A 21,915-nucleotide genomic window follows, 5' to 3' on the forward strand; every position below is an offset into this window, starting at 1 on the left:
CTGGAGTGTGTGTGTGTGTGTGTGTGTGTGTGTGTGTGTGTGAGTGTGTGTGTGTGTGATGCACATGTGCATGCATGTGTGCTTGTGTATGATCACGCATGTGAGTGTTAGAGTATGCTTCCATATGCATGACTGTAATTAGTAATACCATTTTGGATTAAAAAAATGTGTGAAGATAAAACAATCAAATTTTCTTCTGTGACCCAGTATCAGCTGGATTTGAAGAGAGGAGATATAAAAGTGTTTGAACAACGACGCTGTATTTGGAATGAGTATACGCCTCTGTAAAGCAACTACTGAGGAGAGTATTCATCTAAATAATGAGAGCAAATAAGATGTGTTTGCTAAAATCTAGAGGCATTTCTTACATTTATATCTTGTGTGTGTACATGTATGCGTGTGTATGCGTGTGTATGTGTGCACCTGCAGAGATGTCACATAAATCTTAGCTTGGGAAAGAACTCTGAGGATGACATAATTTTACTGACGTGAGTTTTGAGGATAAAAAGTACTATGGCAGTCTGGGTAGCCAGAAGGAGAGGGGTGTCCTTCCGAATGAGACCAATGTTCCTGTCATGTTTGGATGACTGTGGTGCGCAGGAAAAGCACCCCCAGGAGCATCCCTGTCCTAATCCCCAGAACCCGTAAATATATTACCTTATGTGGCAAGAGAGACTTTGCAAATGTGATTTGTTCAAGCATCTCGAGGTTATCTAGGGACACTCTCTAGGATTATCCAGTGGCCCAGATATAATCATATAGGTCTTTAAAGCAAAAAACTTTTCAAGACTGTGTTCAGACGGAGATGTGATTAGGGAAGGATGGCCGGAGAGATGAACCACTGCTGGCTTTGGAGATGCAAGTGGGCCATGAGCCAAGAATGGATGGAGTCACTGGGCACTAGAAAAGACGAAGAAATAGATTCTCCCCTAGCATTTCCAGAAAGGAAATGCTAACACTTTGATTTTAACCCAGTGAGACCGTGCCAGAGTTCTGACCTAAAGAACTATAAATTAATAAATGTGTGTAGTTTTAAGCCACCAAGATTGCCGTAATTTGTTATGGCAGCCATAGAATTTTAACTCATAACATCTCCACCCTCACCCTTCAGATTTCACTCTTCACAAGTTCTTCACCTGTTTGCAGTACTGCATACATTTACACATCTCCAATTGCTTTAGTTCATGGATACAGATCTAGTATGTCACAGACAATGTCAGAATGCTGACTAATACCTACACCTAGAAGGGACAACTTGAACGTCACAGAAGATGCCAAATGTGGCTTTGAAGACTATTAAGTGCAACCACCTCAGCTTACAGATGAGGAAACCGACCCAGATGTGCTCATTTCTTTCTGCCCCATCCTATCTCTACCCCTCCCATTGATCACAGTTAAACATCCTAAGAAATCAGAAGCACAAAAATACGAGGTTATTAGTTCCACTTACTGGCTTTTATTTTACATTTATTTGCTTATGTGTGAGTGTGAGTTTCTAGAGGAAATCCTGTCTTTCTTGCTGGATTTTGAAAGAAAAATCTATTCCCATTCTTACTAATGCTTGAATTTCTCAACTTTGTATTTTTTGCCCAGGAGACAGGCCTGTTTAGCACATAGCTGTTAGACCCTCAATCCCTGTGAGGATGGCAGTGAATTCACCTAGACAAAGAATCGCAAACAATGGAAATATACATAAGCAGAAGCATAGCTGATTTTTCCCTATTGGGACCATCTGTCTCTAGCCACAATACATGCACAGTCTGACCTTACTCTTTCCCCCAGAAGCTTCTCTGGTTTCCTTCATGCATTCCCACAGAGTCCAGCACTGAATAAACATTTTTGACTAACAGAGATGCTAGTAAAGTTAAACACATAAATAAACCAAGGGATGACTGAGCAACTGACTACTGCTGCATACTCACAGGTGGCCCTAGGGCACCTTGAGGTCCCATGCTTCCTGTGATCCCTGGGACTCCGGGGGCTCCGGGAATGCCCTGAATAGAGAGAGAGGGAAATGGGGCAAAGGTGAGCACTCATACGTTCTCCACGAAGACAGCCAGCTCTCAAGGAGTAACAAACACACACAGTGATAGCTTCCTTCTCCCTTAACACCAAGACTTCAGGATCCGTTGTTCATTCCTGTTCCCAACTATCATAAAAGTAAGGGAGATATTTTTTAGAAGCCACACTATTAGTCAGGTGTAGTTCTTTCAAATTCAAGCCTTAGCTATGTTTAAGGTAAACTAAATCAATGCAGGCGATGGAGAGCCAAAGTGACTCTGATAGAATTATCAAGCAACATAGATATATTAGGTGGAGCTCTGTACCAAGGAATGAGTTGTTAACCTATAGCAAAAATGGCTGCCAAGGTGAAGAAGGTTGAGTAAAAAGAAACTTCTCAAAAGAAATGAAATATTTTAAAGCAGAGTAGTTTCTGGAATCCCAGTAGTTTCTGGAAATACTTACAATTGGCCCAGGTGGTCCTGGAGGGCCAGAGGACCCATCTTTTCCAGGAAAGCCCTAAAGAAAAGAAACAACATGTTAACTATGCAATTGTTTTATATGGTTTTGAGAATAGATGTATCTAATCCCATTTAATATTTGGGGGGAGGGAGGAGCAAGTCCTGTTGCTTGCTCTGAACTTCTAAGGATTTGCCGCTTTTAAGCCCTTCATGAGAATCTTTCTTGGCCAGACTTTTGTGTCTGTTGGCTCTGTGAAATTGTCTAGCACAAGAATTTTAGGTCTAAGTAAGACATGCCACTTACAAACTTAAACAAGAACTTGTTTCCAGAAAGTGTTTTTATTAAACCAAGCATAACAAATGGAAAGGAAGATGAAGTTTTGTTAATCAATCAGACAAAAAGATGACTCAGTATCTTTCATGATCTGAAGTCAGAGAGTGTTTGGGGCAAGGACTCCCTATCAAAGAAATCTACATTACAAAATTACTACAATATCTGAAACTGCAACTCTTTGGGAGCAGCCTGGAGAATAGCGGGGTAGATTTCCTGCTGCAGTGATATGGTTTCAACTGCTGGGCAAGCTTGTTCAATGTGTCTTCACAAGCTTACAAATGAGTACATGTTGGTTTCCCATTCCATGTTGGAAGGGTTTAAGACAGAAAACGAATGATGTTCTTTCTGAAAATATCTTCCTAAATGATTGAATGTATGCGTGTGTTGATTTTATGTGAAAAATATAACAACTGGAATGAGTTACCCTTCAATGGTTATGATTCTTAACTGTGGATGCCAGTCTTTCCAATGCAGTTAAAGACAGGAAAGAGGATCTTTAATCTAAATTTTATAATAGGTTAATAAAATATTGATCAAAACATCGTCTTCTACTACATGGAGAAGTGAACTTTTTGTCTTGAGATTTGTCTCCTTTTGGAATAAAATCCATTTCCATATCAAACCAACTCAAACCAAGTCAAACCAACCTCTCTTGGCTCACTGGCTGCCTCTCCCAATTCCCTTTCTGAAACCCATGTCATGTTCCAGTGAGCTATTTTTTCCCACTTGTCTTGTCCATGAAAATCGTCTCCTTAGGGGTCCCGTCCACATTCCCATTCTCTCTCCCTACCTCAAGGTATCAAATAAAAGTAAAGATGAGACTGGACAAAAAGATACGGGGTGCGATTGGGGAGAAAGGAACCGAAGGGGGCATGGCGAGGGGGTGGGATAAGTGTGTAGGAACACAGCAAGGCCCTCTCATGCTCTCAAGCTCAAATACTGGCAAGCCTGAAAACTAGGTAAGGCTGACCGTTCGAGAGCTCACCGATATCCGTGATTTCCCTTTGCTGCCCAGGCACATTGTGAGGCTAAATTCCCAGGCTCCGGTTCCAGGAATCATGTTGGAGCCACGGGGCTGAATTCTGGCCAATGGAAAGGGGCCAGTTCCAGTTCTGGCTTATGAAAATTTCCTGTGGGTAATCCTCTGCTTTCTTTCCCCCTTTTGTAGCAACTTTAAGGGCCCGCGTGTTAAAGATTAAACGTCCCAGGACAGAAAGTCTCCGAGTTCCTAAGTGACCATATGAAGCAGACACTAGACCGCCCCACTCCTGTTTCTATCCTGTTGATGGCATTGGCTTGTGAGGCAACATAGACTTTATGTTATTTTATTTCACTGCATTAAACCACGGAGATTTTAGGGTTGTTTGTGATAGCAGTGTTCCTACACTAATATGCAACCTGGTTGTGGGTTTTTCTTTTTACTACTATTTCTGTTTTTTCATTTAGGATATTCGATTAAAAATATTAAGTAAGGGGGCACCTGGCTGGCTCAATCACTAGAGCATGAAACTCTTGATCTCAGGGTCATGAGTTCAAGCCCATGTTGGGCTTAGAGCTTACTTAAAAAAAATTAAGTCGAAAAGCTGCAGAAATAGACCCTGATACAGATTCAGTTACATGCAAACACACACACACACACACACACACACACACACACACACAATCTTTTTTTGGATTTTTTAACTAAATAGCAAAAATTAATGCTGACATAGTCTGAAAGAAATTATTTTGCATGTTGTTTAAATACAGCATGTCATAGAAGAGGGAATAAAAGATGAGAACAGGTGAGAGATGAACAGGGCCCTAGAATTCCTTCAGTTCAATCTCATGGTATAAGTGAGAAAACTTGGGACTGAGAGAAGTTACAGACCTTACAATTAAAAATAAAAAGGAATTTTTAAAAATGTATTATTTTCTCAATGAAGTTTGCATAAGAAAAAAAATGGACTCTGGGCACATATTCAGTAATTTAAGAAGACATTTTAAAAGGACATTCTTTGCTTCCTGCCTTAAAACTCTCCCAGCAGTGGTTGGGAAGCAAACACGCACGCATGAGTAACCCGCAGATGACACACGGCAACACTGCACCCAGCAATCAACACCATAGTGTTGTGGCAGGAGGCCTTCCCCAAAACAAGCAGGGGCAACTTTATTCACAGAGGGAGGCAAGCCATGGAATATTTTCTTAAACGAAAAGTGCATCAAGGGCTCCTGGGTAGCTCGGTCGGTTAAGCGTCTGACTTTGGCTCAAGTCATCATCTCTCAGTTTGTGAGTTCAACCCCCACATCGGGCTCTGTGCTGACGGCTCAGGGCCTGGAGCCTGCTTCAGATTCTGTGTCTCCCTCTCTCCCTACCCCTTCCCTGCTCACACTCTGTCTTTCTCTCAAAAATAAATAAATATTTTAATAATAAGAAAACTGAATTACTCCAAGGAAGATCTGCAGGAAATAACACATTTATGCCCCACTCCCAATCAGGAGGAAGGAGCTAATAAAGAGACGTGTCAGTGCTCTCCTCCACAGCGGCACTGAAGGCTGTTCTTGTGAACAGTTCTGAATTCACCTGATTTCTAGACCCCTTCCCATCCAGAAGGGAAGACAGAGAAACGTTCCTACATCACAGGAGCTAAATTTGGTGGAGGGGCTAACGGGTTAGTGTGATCAAGAGGATGCTAGACAAGATGTTTGCTTACTCTATGTTCTTCTACCTACCAGAAGCAGAGAGGGCAAACGTTATGTTTTACTCATTGCTCCATTCCTAATACTTTCCTAGCACGTTGTGGCACAAAACTAGGCACTAACAGAATGTTTAATTTGAATACCATTGAGGCTCCTGGAAGAAGTATTCTGATTATCATGTTGACTAAGTATTAATCTCAAGCATAATTAGGCTGGAAATGTGTGCAGGGCTGGGGGGAAAGGCCGGTGCCATCGCCTTGGCTCCTGAGCTGTCCTCAAGCACAGAGGAAAGGCAGCAGGAGTCATGGACCTTCAGAAGCTAAAATTTCATTTCAGTGAATATCTTAGGGGTAGTTTCTAGAGGCAGATCTGGATGTTATGCCTTTGATTTCTAGAGGGACTGTACTTGGGAGGAAACTGTCAGGGAGTATAAAGGAGGCAGGAGAAGTCAGGGGAAGAGGCATGAGAATTGGCTTTCCCTGAAGTCTGACCTCACTTTATCCCATGGGGAGAGCTGGAGTGGGAGTTAACTCATGGTAAGGTTTTATTCACCCCTATCAGTTAGTCACTGGCCGGGGCCAACGTGGCATTTCCAAGGGCCATTCTCTGTGGAAGGGCCAATTCTGAACCATTAGCAGTCAGCATCCACAGCAGCTGCAGGACGCGGGACACCTGCCGGGAAAGGCGCATGCCGTCAGGACACCTACAGTGCCCACTCCAGTGCATTTTAGGCTAGCACCTTCTTTCTTTTTTTTTTTTTTTTAAACATTCTTATTTATTTCTAGGAGAGAGAGAGAGAGAGAGACAGCGTGAGCAGGGGAGGGTCAGAGAGAGAGGGAGTCACAGACTCTGAAACAGGCTCCAGGCTCTGAGCTGGCAGTCAGCACAGAGCCCGACGCGGGGCTCGAACCCACGAACCGCGAGATCATGACCTGAGCGAAAGTCGGACGCTCAACCGACTAAGCCACCCAGGCGCCCCTAGGCTAGCACCTTCTTTCAAGGACTGTCATGAACAATCGAGCAGGTTTAGATACGACAGTTCAAGAATAAAAGCACTCTTAAGGTTACCGTGGGCTACCTGCTTCCCTGATTCCAAATTCAAATGCGCTCGCTCCACATTGTTATAACTGAAATGATATTACAATGAATACCATTTTAGAATCATTATCAAACCCATTTTTTCCAAAATTTCTTTCTAACCCTAGGAAATAGAATGTTCACATTTTTCATCATGTCAATATGATTTACATCTCAATTTTTCATCACAAGTAAATATTTTTTTTTTTTTTTACTCGTAAGCCTCATTTGTTCACATTAGAAAAATATTTGCAGAGCTACTCTGTGCTGTGCCTTCTGGTAGGATGTGGATAGGTAATGAACAGCACAGTCCTTCCGAGGAGTTTACGGTTTTGAGCAGAGTCAACAATTGAAAGAAAGTGACAATGTGCTATGATGATGGACGAGAGAGTTCCATGGGAACATGAAGGAAGAACACCTCATCCTGGTGAGGGATGAAGAGAGGGCTTGACTAGAAAGATGTTTAAATCAAGGGTCCCAGGGTGATTGGGTCACTGCATTAGTCTCCCTGCTCGTGGGCCACCATCCCCATGACACCACATTGTGGCTCATCCTTGCAAACCAGGCAACATTCAGCCAGGGCTCAGGTCCTGCCTCTCATCCCTTCATCTCAGGGTAAAGAGCAAGGACTGGAGCTTTCTATATAAAAGCAACAAACTTGGTAAAGAGAAAAACTCTGTAAAATAGCTGCATGTTACGAGGCAAAATAATTGGCAAATCCTAGCCTTGGGGTTCAGCTTAGTTTAAATCAAAGCTCATTGAATGAATGGTCATCAACTCTTATCAACTAAAACTGTGTTTCCATTTCCCAGAACATTTCTATATCTATACATTTTCCATTTCATGTTAGGTGGCCAATGAGAAGACGTAGGTTTGTGAATTAAGTACCCCCATAAAAAGCAGAGGCCCCTAATTAAGCAATGAAGAATGAAGAGTAGGGAATAGAAGATTAGGTAATAAGCATAATGTAGACATTCACTTAAGCTGACACATATATTTTTTCAAGTGCATGAAATCAGCCACCCACAAACAAGGATGGTTTATGACATGAATAGCTCCAGGCATTTTTCTTTTCCTGAGATTCCCACCTCAAAATATTAATATGTACCCACAACCCACATTAAAATAGGTTTTGCTATAAAAGCTTGAAAGGATTTTTATAATTTAGTTTTGAAAACAGTTGGCTAGAGCAAGTTATTAAGTTATGGTTGGCTACGATTTGTCAGCAAAAGGAAATCTCCCCCAACATTTGCTTTCAAAATCACTGATATTTGAATGAATACTAAATTTACCTATGGCTGAAATTGGCAAAGTGTACTGTTTTATAGACATTTAGACATTTAATTGACCTGACCATTCATTCATTTCCATTTTGCAGTTTTCTTTTCCATGCTCTGGAACATATATATATATATATATGGATATATTGACGTGGCAAGGATCTCCTACAGCCTAAAAAGTTTGTAGCTTCTAAGTTCTGTGTCTATGGCATTTAAAGGATGAAACCAATGTGCCCACAAAAGTGTTGTAACTAAAATTAATGTCAGAAGCAAGTTTATGTTTATGTAGCTATCAGTGCTCAGAACTAGTGACTCAATCCTGATACACAGCACCCATGCCGTTTTTGGAGCCTGAATGGTGAGTCACAGATACTAACCTTAAGACTCTGGAATACGCCAATTGTTAAGGTCCTCTTACACTACACTCCCAGGTACAGTGGAATTTTCAAGCACCTGGCATCCAATGAGTTTGTTTAGAGGAACCAAACCTCTCTAGTGAGGCCGAGAGAAAAACTTGAAGACACTCCTGCTGCACAATCTCAACCCTGTGGCATGGCTCTGGACTGCTGTGAGCACCGGCCAACGTACCAGCGTGGCAGTCAGCCATGGGAAATAAGGTTGCTACTTGCAGCAAAGGATTAAGACCAACCACCAGATTAAGAGGCCAGGCACCAAAAAGCCACAGACTCTATAAATACTGGCCCAGGCTAGCTCAGTCCTTAAGTGTTGGTACCACGTTGAGTCACACTGAGAAATTTTCAGACTCACATACACACACACACACACAGTTTCTATGTGTGTATAAAAGTATATATAAACATGTGCATATATTTACACATACATATGCATAATACACCTTTTAATATAGTCATATGTGTATATATTACATATATAGTTTAAAGAATTTTTTAATGTTTATTTATTTTGAAAGAGAGAAGGAACAAGTGAGTAAGTGAGCAGGGCAGAGGGGTAGAGAGAGAGGGAATGACAGTATCCCAAGCAGGCTCCACACTGTCAGTGCAGAGCCCAATGCAGGGCTCAATCCCATGAATAGTGAGATCATGACCTGAGCCAAAATCAAGAATTAGACACTTAACTAACTGAGCCATCCAGGTGCCCCTACATACATAATTTAAATGTATGTACGTATATGTGTGTGTACGTATGTGTGTATATATGTATGTGAATATGTATGTATACATATATAAACATATTTTTAGTAACATAAAAATTCAGTGATTGAAACAGCAGTAATAGTCTATGCAAGAAATTACCTAGAGATGTAATGGGCATAACCCACTATATTATCCAGTGATTCTAAAAACCTAGCTGATTATCAGAATCATTAAGCTTTTTAAAACTATAAATTCCAAAGTCACACTCAAGACCTCGTGTATCAGAATCTCTGAGACCGAAGCCCAGGAGTCGGTGTATTTAAAAACAAAGCAAAACTTGAAACAACAACCTGATCCGTTAGGTTGTAGAACTGCTGGTTTACAAATATAAAATGTCTGTCCCAGCCTGAAGGATGGCATCAGAACCGGAGTGCGAGGCAGATATGCTCTGCACCCTGTGCTCCGACAGAAATATCTACAAAGCCAGTAATAACATACAGCAGATCCCCTAACTGCTCTCAAATGTGCCCCAGATGCACCACCATCCAAATAAAGGTGAAAAGTAATTGAAACATACTCCTATGTGTGAACTATCAACGTCTATTCCACCAAGTAACCCAAACTGGGTTCTTACAGCCTAAAAATTCTAGGCAAGGTATCTTCAGTCCTGTTTATTAAATATTCTTAATGGAAGACCTTCCTACATGAACACAATCCCATAGTGACCTTTATTAAACATAATTTTGTGGAAAGGAAGAGCTCAGTGTTGGAGCCAGAGAGAAGGATTCTAGCCATATGGCATTGTTCAAATACTTCTATTTTCTAAGCTCCAGAGTCTTCATCTGTAAAATGGGGTAAAAAGTGCTTAGCATTTGTGGTTATTCTGAGGGTTATAGAACATAACTTCATACAGCACCTGCACCTAGTCAATAGTTAGTAATAGTGATTCCTGCTATTTTTATTTGAATAAGCTGCCAAGTCCTAATTGCAAATACTATCATCACAGCGGCTGACTTTGAGAATGTTTCCCTGGGTTTTATAAAAACCCATCTAGACCCGCAAAAAAGAAAATCAAAGCATCCTCTCCACTGACTTTGTGATAATTTTTTACATTTTCTCCTCTGAAGGAGGAAGATACTCAAGGGGATAGTATCATGAATCTTAGTATTTAACAAAATGTTCCTTGGATGAATCTCTTATCACTGCTTAACGTTTATGACAGGAATTAAATCCAGAGAGTTAACTCAAGCTCCATTTCTCAATAATATTTTCAGTCCAATTCACTTTGATGAAATGGAACATTCATCACAAAAAGGGCCTTCGTATACATCAAAGCCACAGTCCCAGTGTACTTTCAACGTGGAACCCAAGAAAGTTAAACAATAGCAACAAACCACTTGCTTTTTCTTTTGACTCTTTTGCAGAGTTCTTTAAAATCTCCCAAGGCATCTTAATACGTCAAGCACAGGCACTATAAAATATACGGTCCTGACTTACTAGGTTTACACTGAAAATAGTTAATACTAATATTAGCTAAAATTAATATTTTATACAGAAATTCTTCATATGAATCAACTCCCATGGCAAGTATATGGAGTCAAATATTTTTCCACTTCACAGATGAGTAAAGTGAGGCTTGGAGATAGTAAGTAACTGGCCCAGTGCCATTACAGTGAGGGTTCAAGCTCAGGTCGGGCAAACAGGTCGGCCAAAACTACGATATTTACCACTGGCCCTTCCTGCATCTCATAACTTTGCAAGTTCAGCAGAATTCACGTGAAGATTTTTTTTTTTTACTACTATTTCATCTTTTCCAGCTGAGAAAGGGAGGCTGTGGTTATGGCATTGAGATGTAAAGAGCAGCAACCCAGGGCAAAGGATGCATTCCAAACTAAGTTCACTTGGAATTTAAAGATGAATACCCTCTATACCATGGAGGAATTACGATCTGCTAGGTGCCTTAAAATATATACCTCCTTGTCATTTTTATTTTCTGTCTCTCTGACTTTTTATATAACCATATTAAGAATTGGAAAATAAAAAGAATTTTTACAGTTTCTATTTGGAATGTTTGACAGAAAGATTATGGTCTTAGAAGTAAGTGAGCCCCCGAACTGGAAAAGAGGTTGTATTTTCTTTTCTTTCTTCCCTTTTCAAATTCTTTCTCTCACATTTTATATTTATCAGCCATGTCTTGCCTGTTCTTTCTAGTTTTGCTAAGGACCACCTGCTGTCCAGAGTGGGGATGGAGAGACCCACTTTACCTCAGAGGAGCTCAAAGATCATAGGAAGGCCCTGGGGTCACAGACACCAAGGCAAGAAGAGGAAGGAGCCAGAAGGAGGTAGCAGGATAAACAGTGAGAAAGGAAGATGAGACCCGAATGCTATGGCGGGAGTGGCTCAGAATGAAGCTGAACACATTCAACTCTGGACGTGCACTGTTGCTTTCTCTTTATTTTTACTTTCTTAAATTTTAATTTTTTGAAGATACAATTTTTTTCTCAGCCTTTCTGAGATATAATTGACATATAACACTGTGTAAGTTTAAGGTGTCAATTTGTCGTTGCATTGATGCATTTATATAATGCCAAGTGACTGCCTCCGTAGCTTCAGCTGCCGCCTCCAACCCATCACTCAATGTCCACTTCTTTTTTATGGCATGAACACTGAAGACCTACTCCCTTAGCCAAAGCAGGCTTTTAAAATGTGGTCCTGCACTCTGCTCCATCACTTGCCAACAGCAGGCTGAGACTTGTTCAATGAGGAAGTCCAACTTTTACTGGACTTGCTTATGGCCCCAGGCCCAGAGTTGACTATGAGTTGCCTCAAAGAGTCAAAGATTCCCCACGGGAAAAAGCCAGAATAAGCTAGAAACATTAGAAAACATGTTCCTTGCCTAAAGAGGAGATGTTTCATCTTCTCCTTTTTATTTTTGCTCAGCTTCCCTCCTTCCAGCTAAACTAAGGGCCAACATCAACCCGGCTCCAGGGGAAAGGTCCTAACTGCTGTCAGCTGACAGTCGAGGTGGTGGTACTAGCTTTGGGCTGTGAGTCCTTATCTGTCAATAAGAGAAGACAAAGATGGAAAAGGATGACGAATGGGCAGTAAGGAGTCGCCTACCACTCTTCCCGCAAACCCCACTCACTCCCCTCCCGCCGAGGTTCTCCAAGGACCTAGAAGCACAAATTGGACATCATCACCCAGATTTATTGCAGCTGCTTCGTTCTCTGTCTTGAGGGGGCTTTCCTCACTCAGGATCAGGGGCAATGAAGGTACAATAATAGGAAGTGATTTAAGGGGTTGGTGAGAAGAAAAGAAAAGAACTCTGCCTCCCTGAGTTCTAACTGCGTGGTTTTCTGCAAGTGGCTTTTCGGGCACTTTGGTGGGAAGTCTCGTCATCCAGCGTTTGCCTGCAGTCTGTTCTACAGCATGGTTGTTATTGTTATTTATTTTATTTTTTCCGATTGCAGCTTTGCCTTTGAAGATGGCCAACAGCAGAGCGGGAATAACCCCGCAGTTAGTGCCTCGTACTCTCAGCAACACCCCCTCCCACTGCAGAGCCCTAGAGTCCTGGATGCTCCTGCTGCTCCAGAGAGACCCGGCCCTTCGTGAAGGGGCTCCATGTCCGGATCTGCCACGACCGCTGTGAACACTGGCCCCAGACCTCTTCCTTTACAGTCCTGCTAAGTAACTACCTCATCGTTTTGGACCTTTCACTCTCCTTAGGTCCCCAGATATTTGACTAAACGGATCAGAGTCACCTAAGTAACTGTTTTCACCCACTTGTCCTTCCTTCTCCAACTGTCTTTGAGGAAGACCCATTTGTTTTCCTCACACCACTNTGTTCTACAGCATGGTTGTTATTGTTATTTATTTTATTTTTTCCGATTGCAGCTTTGCCTTTGAAGATGGCCAACAGCAGAGCGGGAATAACCCCGCAGTTAGTGCCTCGTACTCTCAGCAACACCCCCTCCCACTGCAGAGCCCTAGAGTCCTGGATGCTCCTGCTGCTCCAGAGAGACCCGGCCCTTCGTGAAGGGGCTCCATGTCCGGATCTGCCACGACCGCTGTGAACACTGGCCCCAGACCTCTTCCTTTACAGTCCTGCTAAGTAACTACCTCATCGTTTTGGACCTTTCACTTTCCTTAGGTCCCCAGATATTTGACTAAATGGATCAGAGTCACCTAAGTAACTGTTTTCACCCACTTGTCCTTCCTTCTCCAACTGTCTTTGAGGAAGACCCATTTGTTTTCCTCACACCACTACACCCTTCCCTGTCCTCCGGGTGGATGCATGGTCTAGGAATTGCCTCCTTTAGCTGTGAAGTCTCTCATCTTCTGGATCCCAACCCCACCCCCCACCTCTGGACGCAATAATGGACAGCCCTCTCTAGGCTGAGCACAGCACAAGACACACAGTATGTGCTCAATTAAGATATGTGCTCAATTAACACCTTATTAAATGAGATATATGCAGCCTCCCCAGCCACCAGGCCAGGCAGCCATGTTACACAACTCCAGGAGGCACCCTTATATTTTATTCTGTGTGAACAGCACCCCATCAAATTCTACACTGAAATAGCATTGTTCTTTTCTAAAACAACTGTCACAGAATTCGCATAATATTTTTAAAACATGACCCTACAAAGAATGAGTATCTCCTGAAAACCCATTTTAGAAAGTAAGTCCATTTCTGTCCAAGAATTTTTCAAAATAGGAATGGCACACATTCTGAAAGTTTTGCCTCCATATTGAGGGAGGGAGGACAAGAAAATCCACATGCAGGTATCTTTTCATTTTATTACAGCTCTAAGGTCACTCATTCTCTAAAAGAAAACATGTTTGAAGGAAGAGCAAAATATTTATAAAACGCCTGTGTTGGCATGCTGGTTTTAAAAGAAAAAAATGAATTTTTAAAAGAAAATATCCCCAAACCAAATGATCGAAACACCAATCCAATATGTTTGATTTGGGAGTTCTTTGCCATGACTCGTCCCCATGCATAGATAAATCAAGTCAATTCCCTGCACCAAATCTTTAGAATCGCCTTTTTCAGAGTTTCAAGAATCAAGAAAGAACTTAGGTGTGCAACCAAGCAGGATCTTAGCCTAAGCCCTTTGCCAAAACATATAAATACTTCTAGACACTCCCTGTACATGCACAAGAAACTGACATAAATCTAACTTTTAGAGAATGCCTCCTTTAGATACTGTTACTTGGATATGGCTTACAGACTGAGTAGTTCCATTTAATGAGCAGAGACTAAACAGATTCTAAGCAAATGAAAGTTTGATGTAATAAAAAAAAGAACATGGAAGGAATTTAAGGCCCCACACCTACATGTCTATAGAAAAAACAATTTCCTTATTCTTGAGCCATATAGCTACCTTAAGCTAAAGGTAGATCTTGTTTGAGTAAAGAAGTGAGTCTTTCAGCCAATCATTTGTTAACCCCGTGGGTAAGCTGTACCAGAAATAACCAGGGCATGCCAAATACGTTGTCCTTCACTGGATTGGATCTAAGTAGTTGCCACTCCATATAATTCAGTCTTGACAGAAAGCGTAGAGTTACCCACATCCTAAATCAGAGACCGTTTAAGAAAGACTAGCAACTGATGAAAATTTAATGACTTCCTACTGCCTTCCTGATAAAGTGCAAAATCCTTAGCCTAACAAAAAATACATTTACTTGAATTTGTGTTCACTTCTCCAGCTTCACTTCTCAACAATCTTCCCAGATCTGTGTACGTACATGATATGCACACACACATATATACACTGCCTTCTACCCTCCAGCCACATTAAACTCTGTGCGATATCGGAAATGCCCCACCTTCTCTTCATATCCATCCCTTTGTATATGCTGTCCCCTGCTTGCAACAGCTTTCCTATCCTCATGTAATCATCCTGGTTAATTTCCTTCTTCTTTTCAAAAATTTTTAATGTGTTATTTATTTATTTAACTTATTATTTTTGAGAGACATAGAGAGACAGAGTAAGAGTAGGAAGGGGTGGAGAGAGAAGGAGATATAGAATCCACAAAGCAGCTCCAGGCTCCGAGCTGTCAGCACAGAGCCCAACACGGGGCTTGAACCCATGAACCTCGAGATCATGACCTGAGCCAGAGTCGGATGTTTAACCAACTGAGCCACCCAGGCGCCCTTCACCTGGTTAATTTCTATCTCTTATTTGAGACTCAGCCCCGATGGTGCCTCCCTCAGGAAGCTTTCCCCAACCCTCCAAGTCTGGCTTAGTTATCTATTCTTTGTAAATACTCTCATCAGGCTCTGCAAATATCCTTATCGTTACATAAATTACAGTTTCTTATTTGGTGATATTTTCTCCCACTGGACTATAAACTCTTTGAGGATAAGAACATTAAACCTGGCTCAGTGAAAATATGTTGGCTAAACTAACACTAGATGTTAACTCATTCCTCTCCTGACCATCCTTAAAATTTCTTTTGCTGCTGTCCATGTGAAAAGTTTAAAAGAATAGATAATTGACAATCATTAAGTAAATAAAGAATACTGTTGACTATTGATAATCACAGTACTTGAATTTCAATCCACGTGATCTTTGGTTTCCTTTAGGTTTATGCCTTGAGAATTTGAAAGGACTGGAAAATCTGCTAACCCAATGCACACAATTCAGTGCAAATTGTATTCAGGTTACAGGAACATTCACAACTCAGAGTACTAACCACTATATGATCATGGCTATTACGGGAACATTCAGAAAGAGGTGTTGCTCATTTGGGAATGTTTGGTGAAAGTTCTCAGGTTTTGATGAAACTAATAGACAGAGAAGATATCAGTGAAGGGATGTAGACACAGGACAGGTAGGATGTAGAAAGACAGAAGGCATAATAAGGGGAAAAAACCCCTAGTTTGACTTTGTTGTATAGAAAAGAATTCCTTGGTAAGGAATCTACTCTGCTAACAACCTTGGGCAGGTCCTTACCCTCTGGCCTGGAGAGCCATCACGTCCTGGTGAGCCAATGCCTCCTGGGATACCCTAGGTAGAGCAAGGACCAAAAAAACATCAGGGTCACAGAAACTGAAAATCAACTGCCTTTCCACCTAGCTTCCCTGAAATAGAGTAAGGTCTCCAAACAAATCTAATAGCATAAAGGCAAACTAAGAATCCGGAAGTTATATATAGGAAAGAAATGTCCCCTGCCAGGGCTTGCCCTTAGGAGAATCAGTATGATGCTTAGAGGGGTCTAATGTAAATGAATACAGACTAACAGTCTTTAATACAGAAACCACTTACTGCTAAAATCAAAGTTGACTTCAGAAGCTACAGCCTTTATTTTCCCCCTTTGCAATGCTCTAGAGCTAAGAGCATTTTTTCAGCAGATGATAATAATAATAATAGTAATAATAATAATAATAATAATAATAATAATAATACCTGTGGGCCAGGAAGGCCAGTCTCTCCTTTTTCTCCTTTGGCACCGGGCATTCCCTGAATATCCAAAATTACACAGGGTTAAGTTCACATAGGGGAAGTTCTTAGTTTCTTCTTCTTCTCCACAGATCATTCTAACATTTTTAACAGTAACTCGCTTTTACGTTAGCATCCAAATACAGTATGTTTCACTTCTCACATCCGCTATCCCACGTATGTAAGCATCTCTATGGAGCTGAACGTTTATACAGTAGAGCAGTTCAAACACAGAATATACAGTGTGCTACGGCTAAGCCCATTCTGTAAATAGATGGAGGAGAGATTGGACAGTTCATTGCCACTTATAGTTTAGATTTTTAAAGTTCATATCTATAGAGAATTTTGGTTTTGTTGTGGCTAGAAATATATAAAAATGGAGAAGCAAAGACAGAATCTGGTGCACAGCAGGACCTTACCGAAGGCTGAGGAGTAGTAGTAATTACATAACTGGCATGCTAATGCTTTCTAACATGTGAAAATAATCCTGGAATAGAAAACTTCTCAGCTAGGGAGATACAATCATATGCCCGGAAAGATTGTGCAACATGTGCTTAAAAGGCGTGTTTGCTTCAAATATTAATTTTAATTAATAGAAGTTGGTTTTATTCTTTAAACCTAGATCCTGGAGCAAGATTAACGAAAACCAGGAAGTCGCATTAAATTTGCTTCAGTGATATGAACAGCTTTTACAAAATGGTTGTATAAAGTACACTGTCTATAATCAAAAACTCCAACTCAGTACATTGTACTTTGATGTCCTTTGAGATTAAAAGTCATAAATAAATGATGAATCTGTATCCATGATTACTACAAAGACATAATGAACAACCTAAATTTGTGTAACATTTGTTACTTTCTTGATTTTATTACATCCGTTAAAGTCTTGATCCAACAAGAAAAAGTATATGCCACAGCCCTGATTTCTTTTCTACAGACACATTGCTTATGGATATGCCTACCCTGAGTGGAGGTATCTATTTGTAAAAGACGCTCATCATTTAACAAAAACGGACCAAAAACAAACAAACAAAAAACTGGCTGATGAATGAACTCCCAGTAACTACTTTCATTTCCCAATTCTTACTTTTAGGGCTTAGAGGGGACGGAGGCTTGTTATAAAGGGCACAGAAGACAAAACTTCATCTGTGACTCATGAAAAAGTGATCACAATACAATCCACCCAGATGTCCACACACAACTCACAGGCATCCCCTGAATGGACAGACCACTTGGTCCTTGGGGCCCAGGGGGGCCCTGAGGTCCTGGAGGGCCTATTTCACCCCGAGGTCCCTCTGGTCCCTGGAACACAAGAGAAGAAAGTTATTCCAGAGGTAAGTTAGATTCTCAGGACTCAAAAGATATTTCTGGTTAGAGCGTGTATGATTTATTTTCATAAATACATTTTCCTAAACACAGAACCCTGATAGGATGGCAAGACAACCTGCCTCAAAGGGTGCACCTCCCAGGCAAGATGTCATCAGGAAATCAAAAGAGTAAACACATGGGGGTGGAGGGGGGGTAGGGGGAGGCTGCAACTTTAATTGTTTGCTTCCATAAATAAGAAGGCTGTGCCAACTATGTGAGTAACTAGACCCCCCACACTCCATAACAAATTCAAAAGAAAGCAGGGCTTCAAGACCACCCTCCCGGTCTGTACAGGTTCATACCATCTAGCTGAGCTACATTCTCTCCACCTCCACCGCTGTCTGCTATTCATCTCGGGGGCATGCCTGCATTACTGAAGACTTTGCACCCAGCCCCTTTCTCCCTCACCTCGATTCCAAGTCCGCTCTGTGCCTCTCAACTGTCTGATTAATGACCTGCTCTCAACGCAGTATTACTTGATTTTCTTTCTTCTCAGGATCAGGCACTCCTTCCCATTAGCAACTCTTATTTCTGTAGTTTGGACCTTGTGGTTTAGTTAAAGCAATACCACCTCTGTAATCTCAGATCCAGAAATACAACCTTCACCTCTTCTTCTTTCCCCTCTCTGGTTCTATGACTCCAGTGAAAACTAGTATAAGTTTAGACTTCCAACACCTGGGTATCATATTAAATGGGAGATTGATGAATCCATTACTTGAGACAAGCAACACAGAAGTGAGAATAAATAATGAGTACAGTCTAAGTTTTAGGTGCATGGGAATAACCGTGGGGACATGTCCAGTAGTCTGAGCTGGTATGGATTTTGGAGTAGTTGAAGGTGTGTTCGTGGGTGAGGTTATGAGATGAAAAGCAGGTAGAAGGGAGAGAAAGAGAGGTTTGAGAGTGCAGGATAGGCCAAAGGGGGAGAACATTTCGAAGAGAGAGGTGTCCAACCATGTCACATGCTGTAGAGATCTCAAGTAAGACAGGAATTAAACCATAGTCTGTGGATCTGATAACAAGGAGGTAATTGGTGGCCTTCATGGGAGCAATTTTACAGGATTCTTATAGGAACAGAAATCATGTGCAGGTTAAGTATGCTTCTGGCTGTACACAAATGGAATTATACACTGTATACTTCATTGGTTCTTGCCTCTTCTGTGGGGCAGAGTGTTGTTGAGGTTCATACATTTCACTGCATGTTTCTTTTGATTTGTGAGTGGTATCCATTGCATGAATATAGAAAATTGTTCATTCATACGCAGATGAATATTTGAATTGTTTCTAGTTTTTTGCTATTGTGAATAAAGGCACTATGAACATTTTTTTTTTTAATTTTTTATTTATTTCTAGGAGAGAGAGAGAGACAGCGTGAGCAGGGGAGGGTCAGAGAGAGAGGGAGACACAGACTCTGCAATTGGCTCCAGGCTCTGAGCTGGCAGTCAGCACAGAGCCCGACGCGGGGCTCGAACCCACGAACCGCGAGATCATGACCCAAGCGAAAGTCGGACGCTTAACCGACTAAGCCACCCAGGCGCCCCAATGAACATTTATGCACCAAAAAAAAAGAGACCTATTTTGTAAGTGAGGATGAAGAAATTGAATGAAAACTATTCTTCCAAGAAACATAGTATAAGAGGAGGGCAGACCGAGGTAGCTAGATTTTAAAAAATATGGAAGAGACAAGCTGGTGATTGGCAAATATTAGTTAATACTTAGAATCATTTAATCATATATCATTTTAATATTATTGAGGAATGGAGAATGGAGCAGAAGGGCAGCAAGTAGGGGCCTCATTTCATTCCACAGAGTAGAAGACAAAGAGGACTTGGAGAGATCAGCAGCATGGCTGCTGTGAGGTTCTAAGTTCTTTCTATTCTTTGTTACAACTGAAATATGGAGCCACAAAATGGAAAATAATACAAAGTGGGGCTTTCCACGTGGAAGGTATACTTTATCTGTTTATCACACTGGTGGACATGTGAGCATCCTTTCTCCAACAAAGACTTTTTCCTAAAACCATTTCATACTTGTATCTGTGATTCTTCAATATCATTCATTATATACAAATAACCACATCAGTAGAGGTCCAGTGGGAATGGATTATTAGAGGTAAGGAGTAAATGGTGGGATCATCAAACATCTTTGGACTCCTAATGTGTCTTCATGATCAGAAACATCATCTAGTGGGAATGTTGGAAAGACAATGGCATTGTGCTGGGATCCCAATGGGAGTAGGAAGCCAGAAACTCCAGGGCTCCTGGGCACTGCCCTGGGATGGAACTGGGAAGACCCACTGTATTGCTGTCTGAGAAGAGACCCTCAATTCATTGGCCTTCCTTATAGCACCATAAGAAACATCAAGTCTATGCCTAAGATATGTGTCACAATCTCAGCAAATTAAACAAACAAAAGGAGCTATCTCATGGTCTCAGTTTTGAGTTGGCTGGTGCCTGATTATCCTCAGTCTTCTTGCATTTACTTCTGTTCCCCCCATATTATCTCTCACCTTGCTTCATTTGTTTCCAATTTTATAGTAAACATTTTTGCAATGTTCTCTTCACCATGAATAAACACGATGCAAATTTAGTAAGTCACCAAGCAAGTCAGTGAGTCAAGCAAGGTAGGTGGAGGGGAGGTCATGTGGGGAGACAGGGTGAAAAACAGACAGGGAGTCAAATAATAGAGGGCCTTGAATACTGTGCCAAGGAAGGTGAATTGTATTCTCAAGGCAATAGCATAAGACTACAAGTTTAAAATAGAGGCAAACCANAAGTATGACATGACCCATCAGAACTTTAAAAAAATAAATCTGGGGGCAGATGTGAAGAATCAGTCAGAAAATCAAAATCAGTAGAGCCAGGAGACCAGTTAGAAGATTTGCCAAAAGCCAGATCGAAGATGGTGAGGCCTGAATTCAATTACTGGCTGGGCTCCTGCTCATCCCTTCGGGCGCCTTTGTGCAAAGTAGGAAAACGTGTGCCTGCCTGGACATGGCTTGGCGTGGCTTGGTCTTCTCAGCTGGTGCCTTTATGCAGTGCATACATGCCCAAACCAGCACGACTGGTGGCCCTGGGCAGTGAGGAAAATCAAACAGAGTTGTGTGTTTGATTATACATAGTAGGGAGGGAGGAGGACTCTAAAACTTGAGAAATTACCTGGGATGAAGTGCTCCCCAGTTGTGATTCAGTTTTCTCCTCACTTTGTTGTAGGTCAAGGAAAAGCAGAATACACACGAGGGAATACTACCTTGGGAACTACACCACTCAGAACATTGACATCCTATTTTTGACCCAGAAACAAACCTTTCTTTCACTAAATTATTAAATATTTTTATGAAATAAAGAAGTCTTTAAGAATAAGGGAAAAGACTTAGATACAACGTTCATAAAAATATAGTGAGTTTTGGATCACAAAGGGTAAATGGTACTAGACTCCAAAATTATAGCATTGCTAGTTATGAGAGACAGAGATGCAGAGAGACAGAGAGAACATTACCTTTGGACCCTGTTCACCTCGTTGGCCCTTTGGTCCTCGGAGTCCTGGACCACCCTGGCAAACAGATGTAAAGTATTAGTGCAAAGATAAGTCTTAAAGCAGCATATTTCATCCATTTTCCTCAATAATATGGATTATGTAATTCTTATTTTGAATGAAGGCCAATGCATTGTGTAATGGTGTATGTTCATTACGATCCTTTACTGGAAATCTGCCAGTCTCACCTCTTCCTGCGGATGATTTCATAGTTTGAGAAAGCTTTCTATTGCCAAATCCTTTCAAATTAAAAAAACTTACAGTATTTGGAACTTTAGTGTTTAAGGCTACTGCTATTAATGGATGCAAACAACAAAATATACTGCCAATCTAAAATTGCATGTGTCTTATACCACAACTTTGAGATTCCTCAATTAAACTGTAAAAAATATATATACCATATATTATTATATACTATAAAAATAGCAACAATTTAATTTTATTTACACCATAAGAGGCTAATTATTGTTACTGAAACTTTAGTTATTTGCATTTTCCCTAATATTTTTGCTCTATTAATGTATCATCTGCACAATTGCTAAATAGCATTTTCTTTATAAGAGATATATATGTACATACAGAACATGTACATATGTAAGTATGTGTATATGTATTCTT

General features: G+C 41.0%; 1 protein-coding gene across 1 annotated transcript in view; it reads right to left on the bottom strand.

The window, feature by feature from the left end:
* COL14A1 (collagen type XIV alpha 1 chain) overlaps positions 1–21,915 on the bottom strand; it is a 203,667-nt gene that overhangs the window by 35,630 nt on the left and 146,122 nt on the right. The window contains exons 36-41 of the mRNA XM_077764526.1: positions 21,262–21,315; positions 17,602–17,697; positions 16,363–16,416; positions 15,910–15,963; positions 2,467–2,520; positions 1,923–1,994 (exon numbers count right to left, since the gene is read on the bottom strand). Of these exons, the coding sequence (XP_077620652.1) occupies positions 1,923–1,994; positions 2,467–2,520; positions 15,910–15,963; positions 16,363–16,416; positions 17,602–17,697; positions 21,262–21,315 (384 nt within the window). The remainder of the gene's footprint in view (positions 1–1,922; positions 1,995–2,466; positions 2,521–15,909; positions 15,964–16,362; positions 16,417–17,601; positions 17,698–21,261; positions 21,316–21,915) is intronic.

Source organism: Crocuta crocuta, unplaced genomic scaffold (assembly GCF_008692635.1).
Source record: "Crocuta crocuta isolate KB4526 unplaced genomic scaffold, BGI_CrCroc_1.0 scaffold260, whole genome shotgun sequence".
NCBI classification, from domain to species: Eukaryota; Metazoa; Chordata; class Mammalia; order Carnivora; family Hyaenidae; genus Crocuta; species Crocuta crocuta.